Genomic DNA, 12,933 nt, shown 5'->3' with positions numbered 1-12,933 from the left:
ATTGAAAGCCCTCGGGAACTTTCTAAGGAGTCCCATTCACTGGACGATCTTCAAGCTCGTTTTTCCCGACTCATGTATGGTTTTGATGACTGCACGGTTGGCCCAGACTTTGGTCTTTTAGTCAGAGAGAGGCTCACAGGCGTGGTACGTACAAAAATGACCAAAATGCGTGCCATGGGCATGGACTTGTTTTGACTAGCTCAAAAGGTGAAAGTTTTGTTTTCAAGTCAATAAAATTCACATTTCTTTAGAATTGGTCTCGTGGTCACTAGAGGGTGGTGGCACAGTTCATTTCTTGTCTTAAGTTTGTACGAAGAAATGGTTGATTTTTAGCCGGTTTATAAAAATAGAGCTGTTTTTCTTTGTAAAGTGGCAGAATTTTCTCTTGGCGATGGTGTAAATTGAAGTTCAATCAGATGAGCTGATAAGAGAGCTAGAAGCCTCAAAAGCGAAATTCCGAATTTTGGTACACCCTGTACATTCTCAGTTTGATTGCAGATTGAATCAAATTGCCGGCAATAAATGCATCATCTTCCTTCCAAGTGATTATATTAACAATAGCATCACTAATCAAACCTGGCGGCAGAGTTAAAAAAAAAATCCATCCTTGAGTCTGATCCTGCTAAATTTAGCATTAAGTACACGTACTCCATCGTCTTGCCATCTTAGCTTCATCCATCCAGTCAATCATGAGCAGCACGAAGCTCAAGCACTTCTTTCTGTAGGGAGCGGAGAAAATCGATGAAGAAAACATGACCCAAGAAATGGAAGCGGCAAATTAAAAGAGGCTTGTCAATGTTCAATGTCAAGGCAGGATTAGTTAGCCTTGTCACCCATTTCGTTTCGTTCCAATTTACGGGAGCAGCCCCATTCTGTCGTCTAGATAGTACCACATACGTACAGGACGTATTAAATCGAGGTGAGTGAAGAGTGAGCACTCGACCTGCCGAAGACGATAAACAGTTCAGCTGGCCCGAGACATGAAAGAAAATCTAATTTGGCATCTGCTGAGAGGATTAATATTATCCTGGCCATCATCATCATCATCACCATCATCATCCTGGTCGTCGTGATGATGCGTCGTGTCCTCGGCCCACGGGTCTCCTCATTCGCTTTGTATACGCAGAGACATGCATGCATGTACCCATACGCTTCGTGTCTCTTACTCGATCGAGTCTTCTCGATGAATGAATGTGCGTCCCGACGATGCCCGACTCATCCGGAAGGTCCACTTCCAAGCAGGCAACACCATCAACAACATCCAGCGTCTCGTTTGATGGAGAATGCGAATTGAGCTCATCCACATTTTCCTTATTTTTGCACTTCCATCTTCCTTCCTTCGACTTGCTCGAAGTCGAAACGTGGCCCTAGCTTTGGATTTTGGGGGTTCCATCGTGGTTCATTTCACGCTCATTGATGACGGACCCAACGACTCCCAAGCTCAGATTAGAAGAGCAACCTCGCTCGCTCACCAACGAAACGTTCCAGCAACGAGTTGACGCACGGTTTTGTGACTCCGTGTGAGTGTACAACCTACCCTCTGGAGTATGTACAGTATCTGGTAGTTGTTGTTGTGGTTGTTGTTATAGTGGTAGTGGTGGCAAGATCCCAGGAATTTACGGACGTGCAGGCAATGTCGTGAACGTGGGGAGCGCGGGGCAAGCTTGACAACCCTAATATCCCGAACTCCTTTATTATTCCGAGTTCCTTGGAGTTTGCCAGTCGCTGTTTAGATCTTGACGAGTGCATTTCATTTCAACATCTCCAACCGCAGGAGCCGCAGCAGCGCCCCGCAAAAGGAGCAGAGCAAGAACGAACTCATTCAAGTAAGGACAAGTTCCTCGGCTTCAAGTCGTCCCTGTTCTCAGGTTAGTCAGTCAGTTATCCTCGAAATTTCCCTCGCTATCACGCACGTACTTCCACCTCGAAAATCTTTGGCGACAGATGGCTTGCCGATTGTCTTCATCCTCGCCTCAGTCGTGATTCAAGTGCATAGTTCTGAATATTACGTAGTACTCAGGCAGAAGACCAAAAATAAAGAGCTTTTGAGAGAAAAAATACAAACAAACAAACAAACAAGGAGCAAATAATCAATCAATCAGACAGACAAGTGGTGGAGCGGCAAGTTGAAGAGACTCAACTTCCGAGGAAATCCCTTCCTCTCTTTACGTATTATGTATCTTTTCCATTGAAGTTCAAAAGAAACAACCAAAGAAAGGAAGATTTTATGGTGACCTCGACGCAGTGAGAGATCCCAACTCGTTTAAACGCCCTCCATCAAAGAGTTCCAAAGCAACAGTGACAACAGGCCAAACAAAGCAGCCATCTACATACGTAGATACGGTAGTATCGGTACATCAGGTTCGTTCCATTGACATTGCAATCTTGTCCGATTTGAAGCTGTACTCCCGAGGTTTTGTCATCAACTCGGCTGATTTATTGCCATTCAGTAGTTATCTCCAAGAGAGAAGAGTGATGGCCGCAACGCTTCTTTTGACTTCAACGAGGAGCCATCATGAATCGTTGTTTTGACCTTCCCACTCCATCATTATCAGATTGATAACGAGTCTGCCATGCGTACCTTCTGCACTGTATGTACATAGAAAATGAAGTCGATTCGCCAAAAAGGCAACTTCCTGCTCGACCATCTTCCTTGCCGCCTTCTTCATTGAGCGACTCGCTTGACGCTAATCACGTGTCAAATTTCATCTTCGGCATTTCCTTGACCCAGTTGAGACGGTTGTCGGGTTACCTTTCGACAGTCAGGGGCAACATGTATGTAACTGGAACAACATACTTAGAAGCAGATGATGATTGCTTTTCAAGGTTCTTTCCCTGATGAGGCTGTGTTCACTGTTTCTTCAAACAACATGATACACATACTAGTACATACCCGACAGTCCTCGCCTGGCCTCTTTTCTTTCGGTTTCTCGGTTTCTCGGCGAGGATCCATCACGTTTCAAGTGACGCTGGTACTTTGAAAGCGGGGTCCCGTGTGCCCTTGATAGCATCTGGATTCACTCGAAAATCTCGGGCTCGACCTAATGAGCGAGAACAAGTTGTGCAAAACGACGGGCACGATGATGGCATTCATCTCAAGAGCTCGTCTTCATGCAACCATGCAACCAACCAATCAGGGGGTGGTATTTTTAAACTGATTTGCTGGCTATTCATCGTTGTGATCGTGTTGTGAGTCCTCCTCCAGTTCGAGTTCTCGAGTTTCCGTGTTCTTTCTTCTCACACGGGAAGTGGAATGGAATCTTCAAAACCAATACGATACGTATGGCAACAATCAACCAACAGCCTCTTTTGGCATGTGTATTTGTGAACATCCTATTGGAATGTTCTCAGACTACTGGGCTTGAATTTCTTTCGCCTCCTTCTCTTGTCGTCGTCCTCTTTGCCTCTTTGTTGCTCTGGCTATTGTTGTCAATTCCTGGCGATTTTGAACTTGGAAGTCACACGGATGGAATGAGTCCAACACGCATTGTGCATTCTTTTGTGTAGGGACTGGCCCGGGGATGAACACTTTCAAAACCCAGGTGGTTAAAGTTCTTTTTGAGCCTTGGGTCAAACGGCTCTTTTTTTTAAATGTTGGCCCATCATCTTTTCTGCGGAGCTCAATGGGATGAATTGCCCTTGAGGCTGAATTTCACCATGTGGTTGCATACTCCATTCGAGACTGCTTAATGTTACGCTGGATTTTACAAACGTGATTACATCCAATTATTCTATCCCTTTAAGTTCTTATGATACTCGAGCTCTTTATGAATTAACAAAATGCATGGCACTTAATGGAATGACAACACGTCAATGAGTGGCTAATTCTATTATATCAGAAAGAGCTTTTGTGACGGTCGACACCAAATGGGTTCGAACGACCTTAAAGCAGATTATAGCAACAATTGATCCACAATAGGGCTGTGACTTTACATTCGTATCTTGGATCAGATTAAGGAATGCACCCACCCCCATTCACACACACACACATTTCATCGTGACAACAAGGGACATGAAAAGTAAAATGTTTTGATTTTCATTCTCAATGCCACGAGAAACGGAGCGCTTAAAATGGCCGAAGAAGTCAGTCAGTGTGGGAAGATTTTTAATCCGACTTCGGTGGTTCCTTCGTAGGGCCAACATTCCTTGAACATATAATACAATACAATCAGTAGGGTTGGTGCGATGCTGGCAGGATATCGTACAGACCACCATATATACGTAAGTACGCACTACGTACGTACACATTGCAATGTGAAGGATTATCATGCAAATTTTCCTCGATCATGCTCAAGGCCGGAAAAGAGAGAATAAATGGTGCTCTAATCATTCCCATTCAGCTCCCAGATATGGGACAGCAAATTGTGTGTTCCAGTGTTTTCGAATGGAAATGAGAATTGAACATCATTCATTTCATTTCATAGAGCATTTTCTAAACGAAGAAACCTTCAACTTGGTGAATGAATGCTGAAAGAGCTGGATCACTTACATATTTTACAAATGCATCCATGAAAAGAGTTTGAAACACAACAATACACTGAATCTAAAAAGTGCTCAGAAATTAATCATAACCACGATCATATTTTCCTCAGTATATTCGGGTTTGTGGCTTAAATATCGTCAATATTAAGTGACTTAACCTTACATATAGTTATGCTCAATGATGGCGTTCGATGCATTCTTAACTCATCTAAAGCTATCAATTGACCCGGATTGAGGCCAAGGGAATGAAGGCCTAAACGCATTCGTATCTATTCTAAAAACAAGGTGTTCAATCACATTTGCCGATTGTTTCCACTCGATTAGGATCGAGATCCACGGAATTAGATCGTTACGTCCCTTTCACAGGAGAAGCCACTAGATCGAAATGGCTTGACAGAGGATGCATCGTTTTTATCTCGCTAGTTGAACTCAATCTGGCCCTGAAGGAGCGTTGAGATCATCAAGGGCTACATTAACTCCTATTGCACTTGGATAGAGGAGCATCGTGAATACACACTACACGAAGTGAGGTCTTGCTCGAAATCAATTTTCAATGGGTACTCCTCGTACATGGATCTAATGCCAATGAGAGGATCAGGCGTTTTGAAACAGGAATTGGAAAACTCATTTCCCTACAAAGTAGACCATTGTACAGTTTTTCTTGAGCGGATTCAAGACCAAGCTCGGTTTCAAGGTTTCCAATTCATTTGTTCTGATTAAGTTTCACGAAAGGAGGCCGAGCGGGATTTCGAGAATATTTTGCCTCCACGACATTGATGTCAGTTGTTGGAAAAGTACAATCTGTTCAGGCTCTCGATTGTCCAGATTCGTCAGAATCTCCAGTTTTTAGCCCGCTGGAATTCGATCTTGGCACGTTTTTGGCCGTCTTGAATCCAAGTTTTATTGTGATTCCTCGATACTCTCAATGACAAATGAATGTGTGAAACCAAGTTTCATCCAAACACCCTGAGCATGAACCGATTTAGCGAAAAAATAAAGGTTTTGAATTATGACCAATTTGGCAAGCACGGCGGCAAGAGTGCTTGGCTATTCATCATTTAGATTGGCCATCTTTTATGACGCAAATCCTGGCAAGTAGTTTCCGTTAAATGAGCCGATTTAATGATTTTTTTTAATCTATTAACCCAACAAGTTTCAGTGAGTGATGAGAGGAATTGGTTTTCCAAAATCGATGGTACAGAACGAATATGATTAACGACTATCGCCTCCTAAATGAGAATCAGACATTCATTTGATGAAGCCCACGTCAAAACCATAAGATTATCTATCGGCTTTATACGTATAATGTGAAGTTCTGCATTGTAATGAATCCTACATATGGTCATGGCATCATCATCATCATCAACCTCATATTCAGCGGATAAAGAAGGTGTTTTGAACATCCTCAAAGCAACAAGGGGAAATAAATTCCAAACACTCTATAATAGCCCATGATGGGTGAGGAAAAAAGTGATTGATTTACCTTGATAGGGCGACCCAATGAATTAGAGGTGCTTCCTTGTTTCGTTAAGTAGCACATGTCTGGAGGAAGCTACCTGCTTGACTTTTGCTCACGTCAAGTGCAGGACACCAGTTCAAGTTTTGACAGGCATGGATTATTTATTATTCATCATTCACTGACCTTGATGAGCAACTAACAACAGGTGCAGAATCTATCTTAAGGTGGGAAACTAACGGCGAGAATATGACGCTAGTTTCAAAATGGCTTGAAAAAAGATAAGTTTGAGATTTTGCATTGATATTGAGCCCAAAGTGCCGTATTTAAATCTAAGGCAAGGATTTTTGACTGGATTGCTCAATCGGCACATTTTGGCGATGAAAACTGCCTTGACTGAAAACGCTTCAGATCTCGGACGTGAACGATTCTCCCTTGGATCAATCAAAATGTCATTTTGTGATTGCTCCCGAACCAATCACTTACTAGGGCAATTCCAACTCGAAAAAGAACCATCGGCGAATGAAAGAAATCGCTCACATTTCGATCATGTCTCCTCAACCATTGACTGGTTTGACCGCTACTCTCAATCTGACGTGCTTCTTTTTATTCACAGATTTTCTGCTATGGTGTAAAACCTGCTTTCTGGTTCTCCTGAAGACAAATCATTTGCGCCAACCTTTGGCCATGATTCTTTCCAAGTACCAGCCACTGTCCTTCCCTCTCTTCTTTTTGGCCGTTGGGGCCATTTCTCAAGTCCACGCGCGCTCTCAGGATGAAGTCCATCCTTACGGATACGCGGACTTTGTGGAGACCCTAGCGGGACCCTCAGGTACATTGGATTTCATATGTGGTACTCATTTGCTGGAATGAACATTGTTCAAATCTTATAACGTGTTTCCCTCTGGTCAATATAGATGCCATAGCTTCGTCTGAATCTCAAGTTCGAAGCGTCCGTGTGCCATTTCATCAGCCTCCTTCTGTTGCCTCCAATGGGAAGTTGATCCCGGAATCTGGGTGGCTTCCGATTACGCCACCCTTCCAATCGTCACCAGCTCAAGCAACAGAAAAAGAGCTATTGCAGCCTTCACCATCAATCTTGAGCCACTCGGTGGCCAACAAAGGTGGATACGAAAGAGTGAAGAGTAAGGCCAATGTCCAAGATCGCTCTCAGGCACCTCCCATCACCGTGTTCCCCAATGACACGATCGTCATTCATTACGAGACGGTGGCGTTCGCCCCTAATACTGTGCACACCTCCTCAAATCCTAAACGCGATGAACGAGCCACAATTCCCGGGGCTGGCACCTTGGAAAATCGGATCAACTTGATCATCAACAACAAGAACTGTATCGGAATCGATGTGCCTGAACTTCTCACTGATCTCTTGCGTTCTCCACTTCGCGTGAGGAACCAAATCCTGGATTTGCTCCAATCCAGAACCTCTGCTCAATCAGGGGGCTCTCAAATTCGCTCCTCCAAGAGCATTGGAGTTGGGAACAAAAATAACAACAACAACAACAACAACAACAAACAAAAAAGCAATGAGATGCCCTTAACGGTTGCGAAAGAAGTGGTCCATCAACAGTTTTCCAACTTCCCAAATTTTCAAAGAGTTCAACAAGAAAAAGATAGTTCAAACAACGAAGGTGCCTTACTCGGAGGATTCGTTGCAAACACCAACGTTAATACCGAAAGCAATAAAAATAACAACAACCACAAAAATGCTCAACAGCTCAGTCACCAAGAGGCTGTCGAGTCGGACAGAATTCGCATGGAGGAAGAACGAAAAAAGGTTCAACTGGCTGCCCAAAAGCGAAAAGCGGAACAACGTCGTCGTGAAGAAGAGCAAAGAAGGCAACGGGAACGCAAAAAGCAGGAACAGAAACGGGAACAAGAGAGGAAGAGGAAGGAAGAAGAAGCCCGAACCAGGCGAGAGGAGCAAAGACGGAAGGAGGAACTTGAACGCAGACGGGTGGACGAGCAGCGCCGACAGGAGGAACAACAACGAAGGGCCAAGCAGATACAGAAACAGCAAGCCAACAAACAAGGCGGAGGTTCCAATGTGCCAAATGTGCCCGAGAAAAAGGTCAACCAACGTCCCAAAGCTTTTCCCATTGAAAAGTTCCTGGAACGCTATCCCGAGGTGAGACGCGTGTCTTCTCGATTTGGCGAGAACAAGGTGGGACCAGTTGGTACAGGTATTCCCTCCACCACTGAAACTGCCCCAGAATCACGGCAAATCAACAACAGCAATAATAACAACAGAAACAACAACAACAACAGAAATAACAGAAATAACAACAATAATAATAATAATAAAAATAACAATAAGCGTCCATCCAAGAGGAAAAATAACCGAAAGCCGAATGGTAATAATCAACGGAACAATCGTCGACCTCAGCAAAATAGAAAGCCTAACGGAAATCGGTCTTCGAATAGAGGTGGGCAAAAGAGCACCACTCTTGCCGCCCCAGTTTTCCAAATCACTCAGACGACACTGTCAACTACACATGCCGCAGTAGTTACCACCTCTCTCCCCGCCACGCCCCCTCCCAATCGACAACCGAAACGCATTCAACAAACTCAACCTGTCACTGACAATGGACCGATCGGAATAACTCAAGCAGTTGGAGCGGCTCCCCTTGATTTCATTTATGGAGAGGACGGTGAGCTGAGCAGTGACGAATATAGCTATCTATACTATGAAGATTACTACGAAGAGTTGGTTCCGGAGCATCATCGATTTGATGAACTCAATGCGGAGGAAGAAGCCAGTAGTCCTCAGCCGGTCGAGTTTGCCACTCGAGCATCCGTTGGGCAGAATAACAATCAAGTGTTCCAAGCACAGACCCAAGACTCTTCGAATGGTCGAATCTTTCCCAATTTCCCTCCCTCTCCCAATGCGAACAAACCCATTAAGGTGATTGTTTCCACAACCACTCAGACTCCCATCCCCATTGTTACGAGGGCGCCTCCCCCCGTGAGGCCTATCACCACCCGTGCCCCACCTCCTCCCGTCCAACCTGTCGCCTCTGTTGCGGTTGAAGATAGCACTGCCGTTCAGTCCGGACCATTTGGTTATCCGGATAAGGGGGCCTTCTTCAGTGATGCTGACATGACCATCTTTCCCAGTCAAATTGAAGTCATTTACCAGGGTTTCGTTTGGGCCATGAAAGTCGGCTACCCCGTAGCCAATGGAGGTCGCATGCATGGAGGAGTGCACACAATCCTCAAGGACAAGGTCAAGAGAGAGGTCGTTCGTCTGAAGGATGACTACATTATTCGAGTGTCTGGACGCGCCTCTCCCTACAACATCAACCGCCTCACATTCTACACAGCCAAGGGAAAGAAGTACGGTCCTTGGGGTGAGAGACGAAGCGACGATTCCGTAGACTTTGACGTGTCTGCTCCCCCTGGCCAAGGGTTGGCTTACCTTTCCGGTACCGTGGACTTTGGTGTCCCAGTGAGATCGATCAGCATGCATTGGAGACCGTTGCCAGTTGCCTCAACTGCGTAAGCAAGATTAGTAGCTAGTCCAAGTAGATAATTCATGCCTTATGTCGTCAGAATTGTTATTCGTTTCACCCAATAAATAACCGTACTTTGAGAGTACGGGAAGTATAATAAAACGTGGTTTGGAAGAGCATATTCACCTATCTTTTAAATGGAACCAAAGTCTTATGGCTTTGACTTGAACACGTTAAGAGTACATAAAAAATGAACGCTGCAAATGCAGGTGATGAAATTCTTGGCTTTTGCAAAGTGAGTGGTGGTCCAGATTGAACATTTCATTTGTTGATTGATTTCGCCAGACGAAGGTTCCTGACCACTAATATTCAGAGGGTTGACGGGCCAAAGACAATATGAGGTTGATATGTCCTTCATCGAGAAGGACAACTTGACGTCAAAGGTCAGGTACCCAGAAGAGTTGGACATTGATCTTGCCAGCCCGATGGCGAGGGGCTCAGTTTCGCAAATGAAATACATCCATGCATTACGTATTGGCAAATTGGAGTAAACACAAGTGCCTTTTTAAGAACTTGGTGTGGGTGGTATCGGTGGATTTGGTGGAGTATAGCGGACAATTGAGATGATGATGGGTAAGAAATTCGTCACGGGTAGTCCATTGCACATGTACCCGATCGCGGCCCTGGCCTTGGATATTGCAGCGGATTGGTAGATGAGACTTGGGTGGAGAGTGTGAAACCGATATAGCTAAAATTCTTAACGTCTTCAACCAGACTTTTGTTGTTAAGGAAGGTGGTGGGCGGAGGACGTCAGGAATTGAGCGCAATACATTGAATACGGAAACATAAGTGCGCCAGAGCTCACGATTGAGTTAACCTGCTTTGACTCGATATCATTCACAAGACTGGAATTTCACGGGAGCTACCTTTTTATTTTGCTTTGTCCCCTTTCATCTCTGCGAGTCCCTGAATAAACCCCAACAACAACCTTTGGATGTAAGGATGGGTGAATATGGGAAGACATACGATATTGAGTCGATCCCACTTCAATCTTCATCGAAGATTGGACACTGTCTTGGATAAACGATCAAGGTTAATGGCCAAAATGCACTTTTACTGGTGAACAAACTTTTACATTTTACAGAAATACCATATAGAGATAGAGCAGCTCATTTGTGGGCTAGAGAGTCAAGAGTCAGTCGTTATAGTCTCTCTCGACTTTGTTAAAGCTTTGGACAAGGTGGATAATAGTTTTCGATGAACAGACTTCACCGAGACTGAAAAGAGGTAAATTTAAGCAAGGTGAAATTCCTGATTGGATAAGATGTTTTATTCGAGACGGGATAGAAGAGGTTAAGTTGAGGACTTCCTGGGTGACGTGATTGATGTCAAGTGTCGGGTGTCCCTCAGGGTTTATTTTCTAAGTCCCCTCTTTTTCATCCTCTTTTTGTCACTCTTTAGAAACGAATTATCAATGCCAGTATCTGTTCCAAAGCTTATGTTACAAAGTTAGATTGTGGTAAAAATGGACAAAACTCAAGCAGTCTGAGATACATATTAGGGAACTGATCTCCGAGCATGTTAGCCATAGTCTCTACATTGCTAATGGCTTCCCCATTAACCTCAAAAGGCCCTACAGGGTGTTTCATCTTTCTCTTAGAGTTTGCATAAGAGAAAAATGCCTTCGGATTGGACCTGACCTCCTGAACCACCTTACTCTCAGTTTGTAACTGGTCATATTCGATGGAGGCCTTAATCTTACCCTGAACTACGTCCAACTTTTTTTTGAGACTACCTACAATTACTGAATTCGAAGTGCTCTTCAGCCTTTTTGCTAATTTGCAACTCTTTTTGAACAAAGTCTTCCTATATTTTGGAATTTTTGTCCGTGTACCACCTTTGAGAACACATTCATTAAAAACTGAAACTAATTTATCAATGGCTGCATCAATGGACAATTCTTGTTTTAGAATTGAAACCAGATCTAGGTCTTCCAATCTTTCTGTAATCAATAATCAACTTTCAATGTTCATCTTTGAACTTGAACTTAGCCAGACCGACCTTTTTGGCCGGTTTTACTCTAAAGCACGCCGGCTTTTGAGTTATGGTCGACCCTATCTCAAGAACATGATGATCTGACAGATTACTAGGTGTCACATGGACATACTGGATCAGATCAGGGTCATTGGAAAAGACCAAATCCAGAATGTTATTTGCAAAGGTGGCTACACCAACATGCTGGGAGAAATTACGCAAGATCGCAAATTCTTCCAGCTTTTCGAACGACTGAGATGTCGATTTAAAAATGTAAATATACCCATCGGGACAAGCCTCCCACTCTACAACGCTAACCGACGATGCTTTATTTAAAGCATCTATTTCAGATGCTTTAGAAGCCATCACGGACTTTAGACTCTCGAGCTTTCCTAGTTCTTGCTCCTGTTTTCTCGTATCTGATGCTTTGGATCTTGGATCAAGGCAAGTTTCCATTGTCACTAAAATTAGCTAACGTTGTTCCAATTTTTAAAGGGGGAGATAAGTCGCTCCCAATTAACTATAGGCCGATTTCTCTCACTTCGAATATTGCGAAGGTGTTTGAGAAGATCATGAAGTTCAAACTTGTTGAATTTCTTGAAGTTAATGAAGTCCTTCCTCTTAGCCAGCACGGGTTCTGAGCACATTTTAGCACGGTTACCCAATTGATTAGAGCAGGTCATTGAGGGACTGGAAAGGCATGAGTCAGTTGATGTTGTCTTTCATGATTTTGCCAAGGCCTTTGATAAAGTAGATCATGGCCTTTTGTTGAATAGACTTCATGACTTTGGGATCCAAGGCAAGGTTCTCAATTGGATATGAAGCTTCATTTATGATAGGAAGCAAATTGTTAAGGTTGAGGGATCCCTTAGAGACATATATGATGTCAAGTCAGGTGTTCCCCAGAGCTCCATCTTTGGTTCCCTCCTCTATATGATATTCGTTGCCCCACTTCAAAAGCTTAGTATTATTGCCAGTGTCTCTTTTTATGCTGATGATACAAAGTTTGTTTCTGGTAGGAATGGCCAAGAGTCCACTTGCCTTGCAAAGGGCCTAGAAATAATCTATTCTTGGGTTACTGAGAGTAATATGGCCCTGAGCGTAATGAAATTCCGTTCGATGACCTTTGAGTCAACTCCTTTGAATACTCCACTCGTAGATAATGGAGGTAAAGATATTGAGCAGGTGTCATCTATGAAAGATTCAGGAGTAGTCCTCCAAATCAGTGGAAAGTTCGATGAGCATATCCAGTTGAAGGTGGGCAAAGCTTTTCAAATATGTGGTTGGATATATCGCACGTTTAAGTCTGGAGATAGTATCACGATGCTAACTTTGTACCTATCGATTATTCAGCCGCATCTTGAATATGCCTCGCCCATTTGGGCTCCAATTAGTTCAGCGGGTTTGCAAAAGCCTGAGCAGGTCCAAAGATGTTTTACTAGGAACATTGAGGATATGAGAGAGCTCTCGTATTGGGAGAGGTTAGAAAGG

The 12,933-nt window shown here is 43.8% G+C and overlaps 1 protein-coding gene across 2 annotated transcripts; it reads left to right on the top strand.

The window, feature by feature from the left end:
- The first annotated feature begins 1,547 nt into the window (after positions 1–1,547).
- On the top strand, positions 1,548–9,587 carry LOC131882776 (dual specificity protein kinase splA-like). Of its 2 annotated transcripts, none has more exons than XM_059230033.1 (3): positions 1,548–1,826; positions 6,555–6,770; positions 6,856–9,587. In XM_059230033.1, the coding sequence occupies exons 2-3, from the start codon at positions 6,626–6,628 to the stop codon at positions 9,456–9,458; spliced, it is 2,748 nt and encodes a 915-aa protein (XP_059086016.1). In that variant the 5' UTR covers positions 1,548–1,826; positions 6,555–6,625; the 3' UTR covers positions 9,459–9,587. The 2 variants fall into 2 exon arrangements, with proteins under 2 accessions (XP_059086016.1, XP_059086015.1); XM_059230032.1 differs by having other exon boundaries at positions 1,548–1,868.
- Positions 9,588–12,933: the final 3,346 nt, after the last annotated feature.

This window comes from Tigriopus californicus, chromosome 6 (genome assembly GCF_007210705.1).
Source record: "Tigriopus californicus strain San Diego chromosome 6, Tcal_SD_v2.1, whole genome shotgun sequence".
In the NCBI taxonomy this organism is placed as follows: domain Eukaryota; kingdom Metazoa; phylum Arthropoda; class Copepoda; order Harpacticoida; family Harpacticidae; genus Tigriopus; species Tigriopus californicus.
The sequence above is the reverse complement of the archived record's forward strand: the minus strand, read 5'-3'. Positions and strand labels throughout refer to the sequence as shown.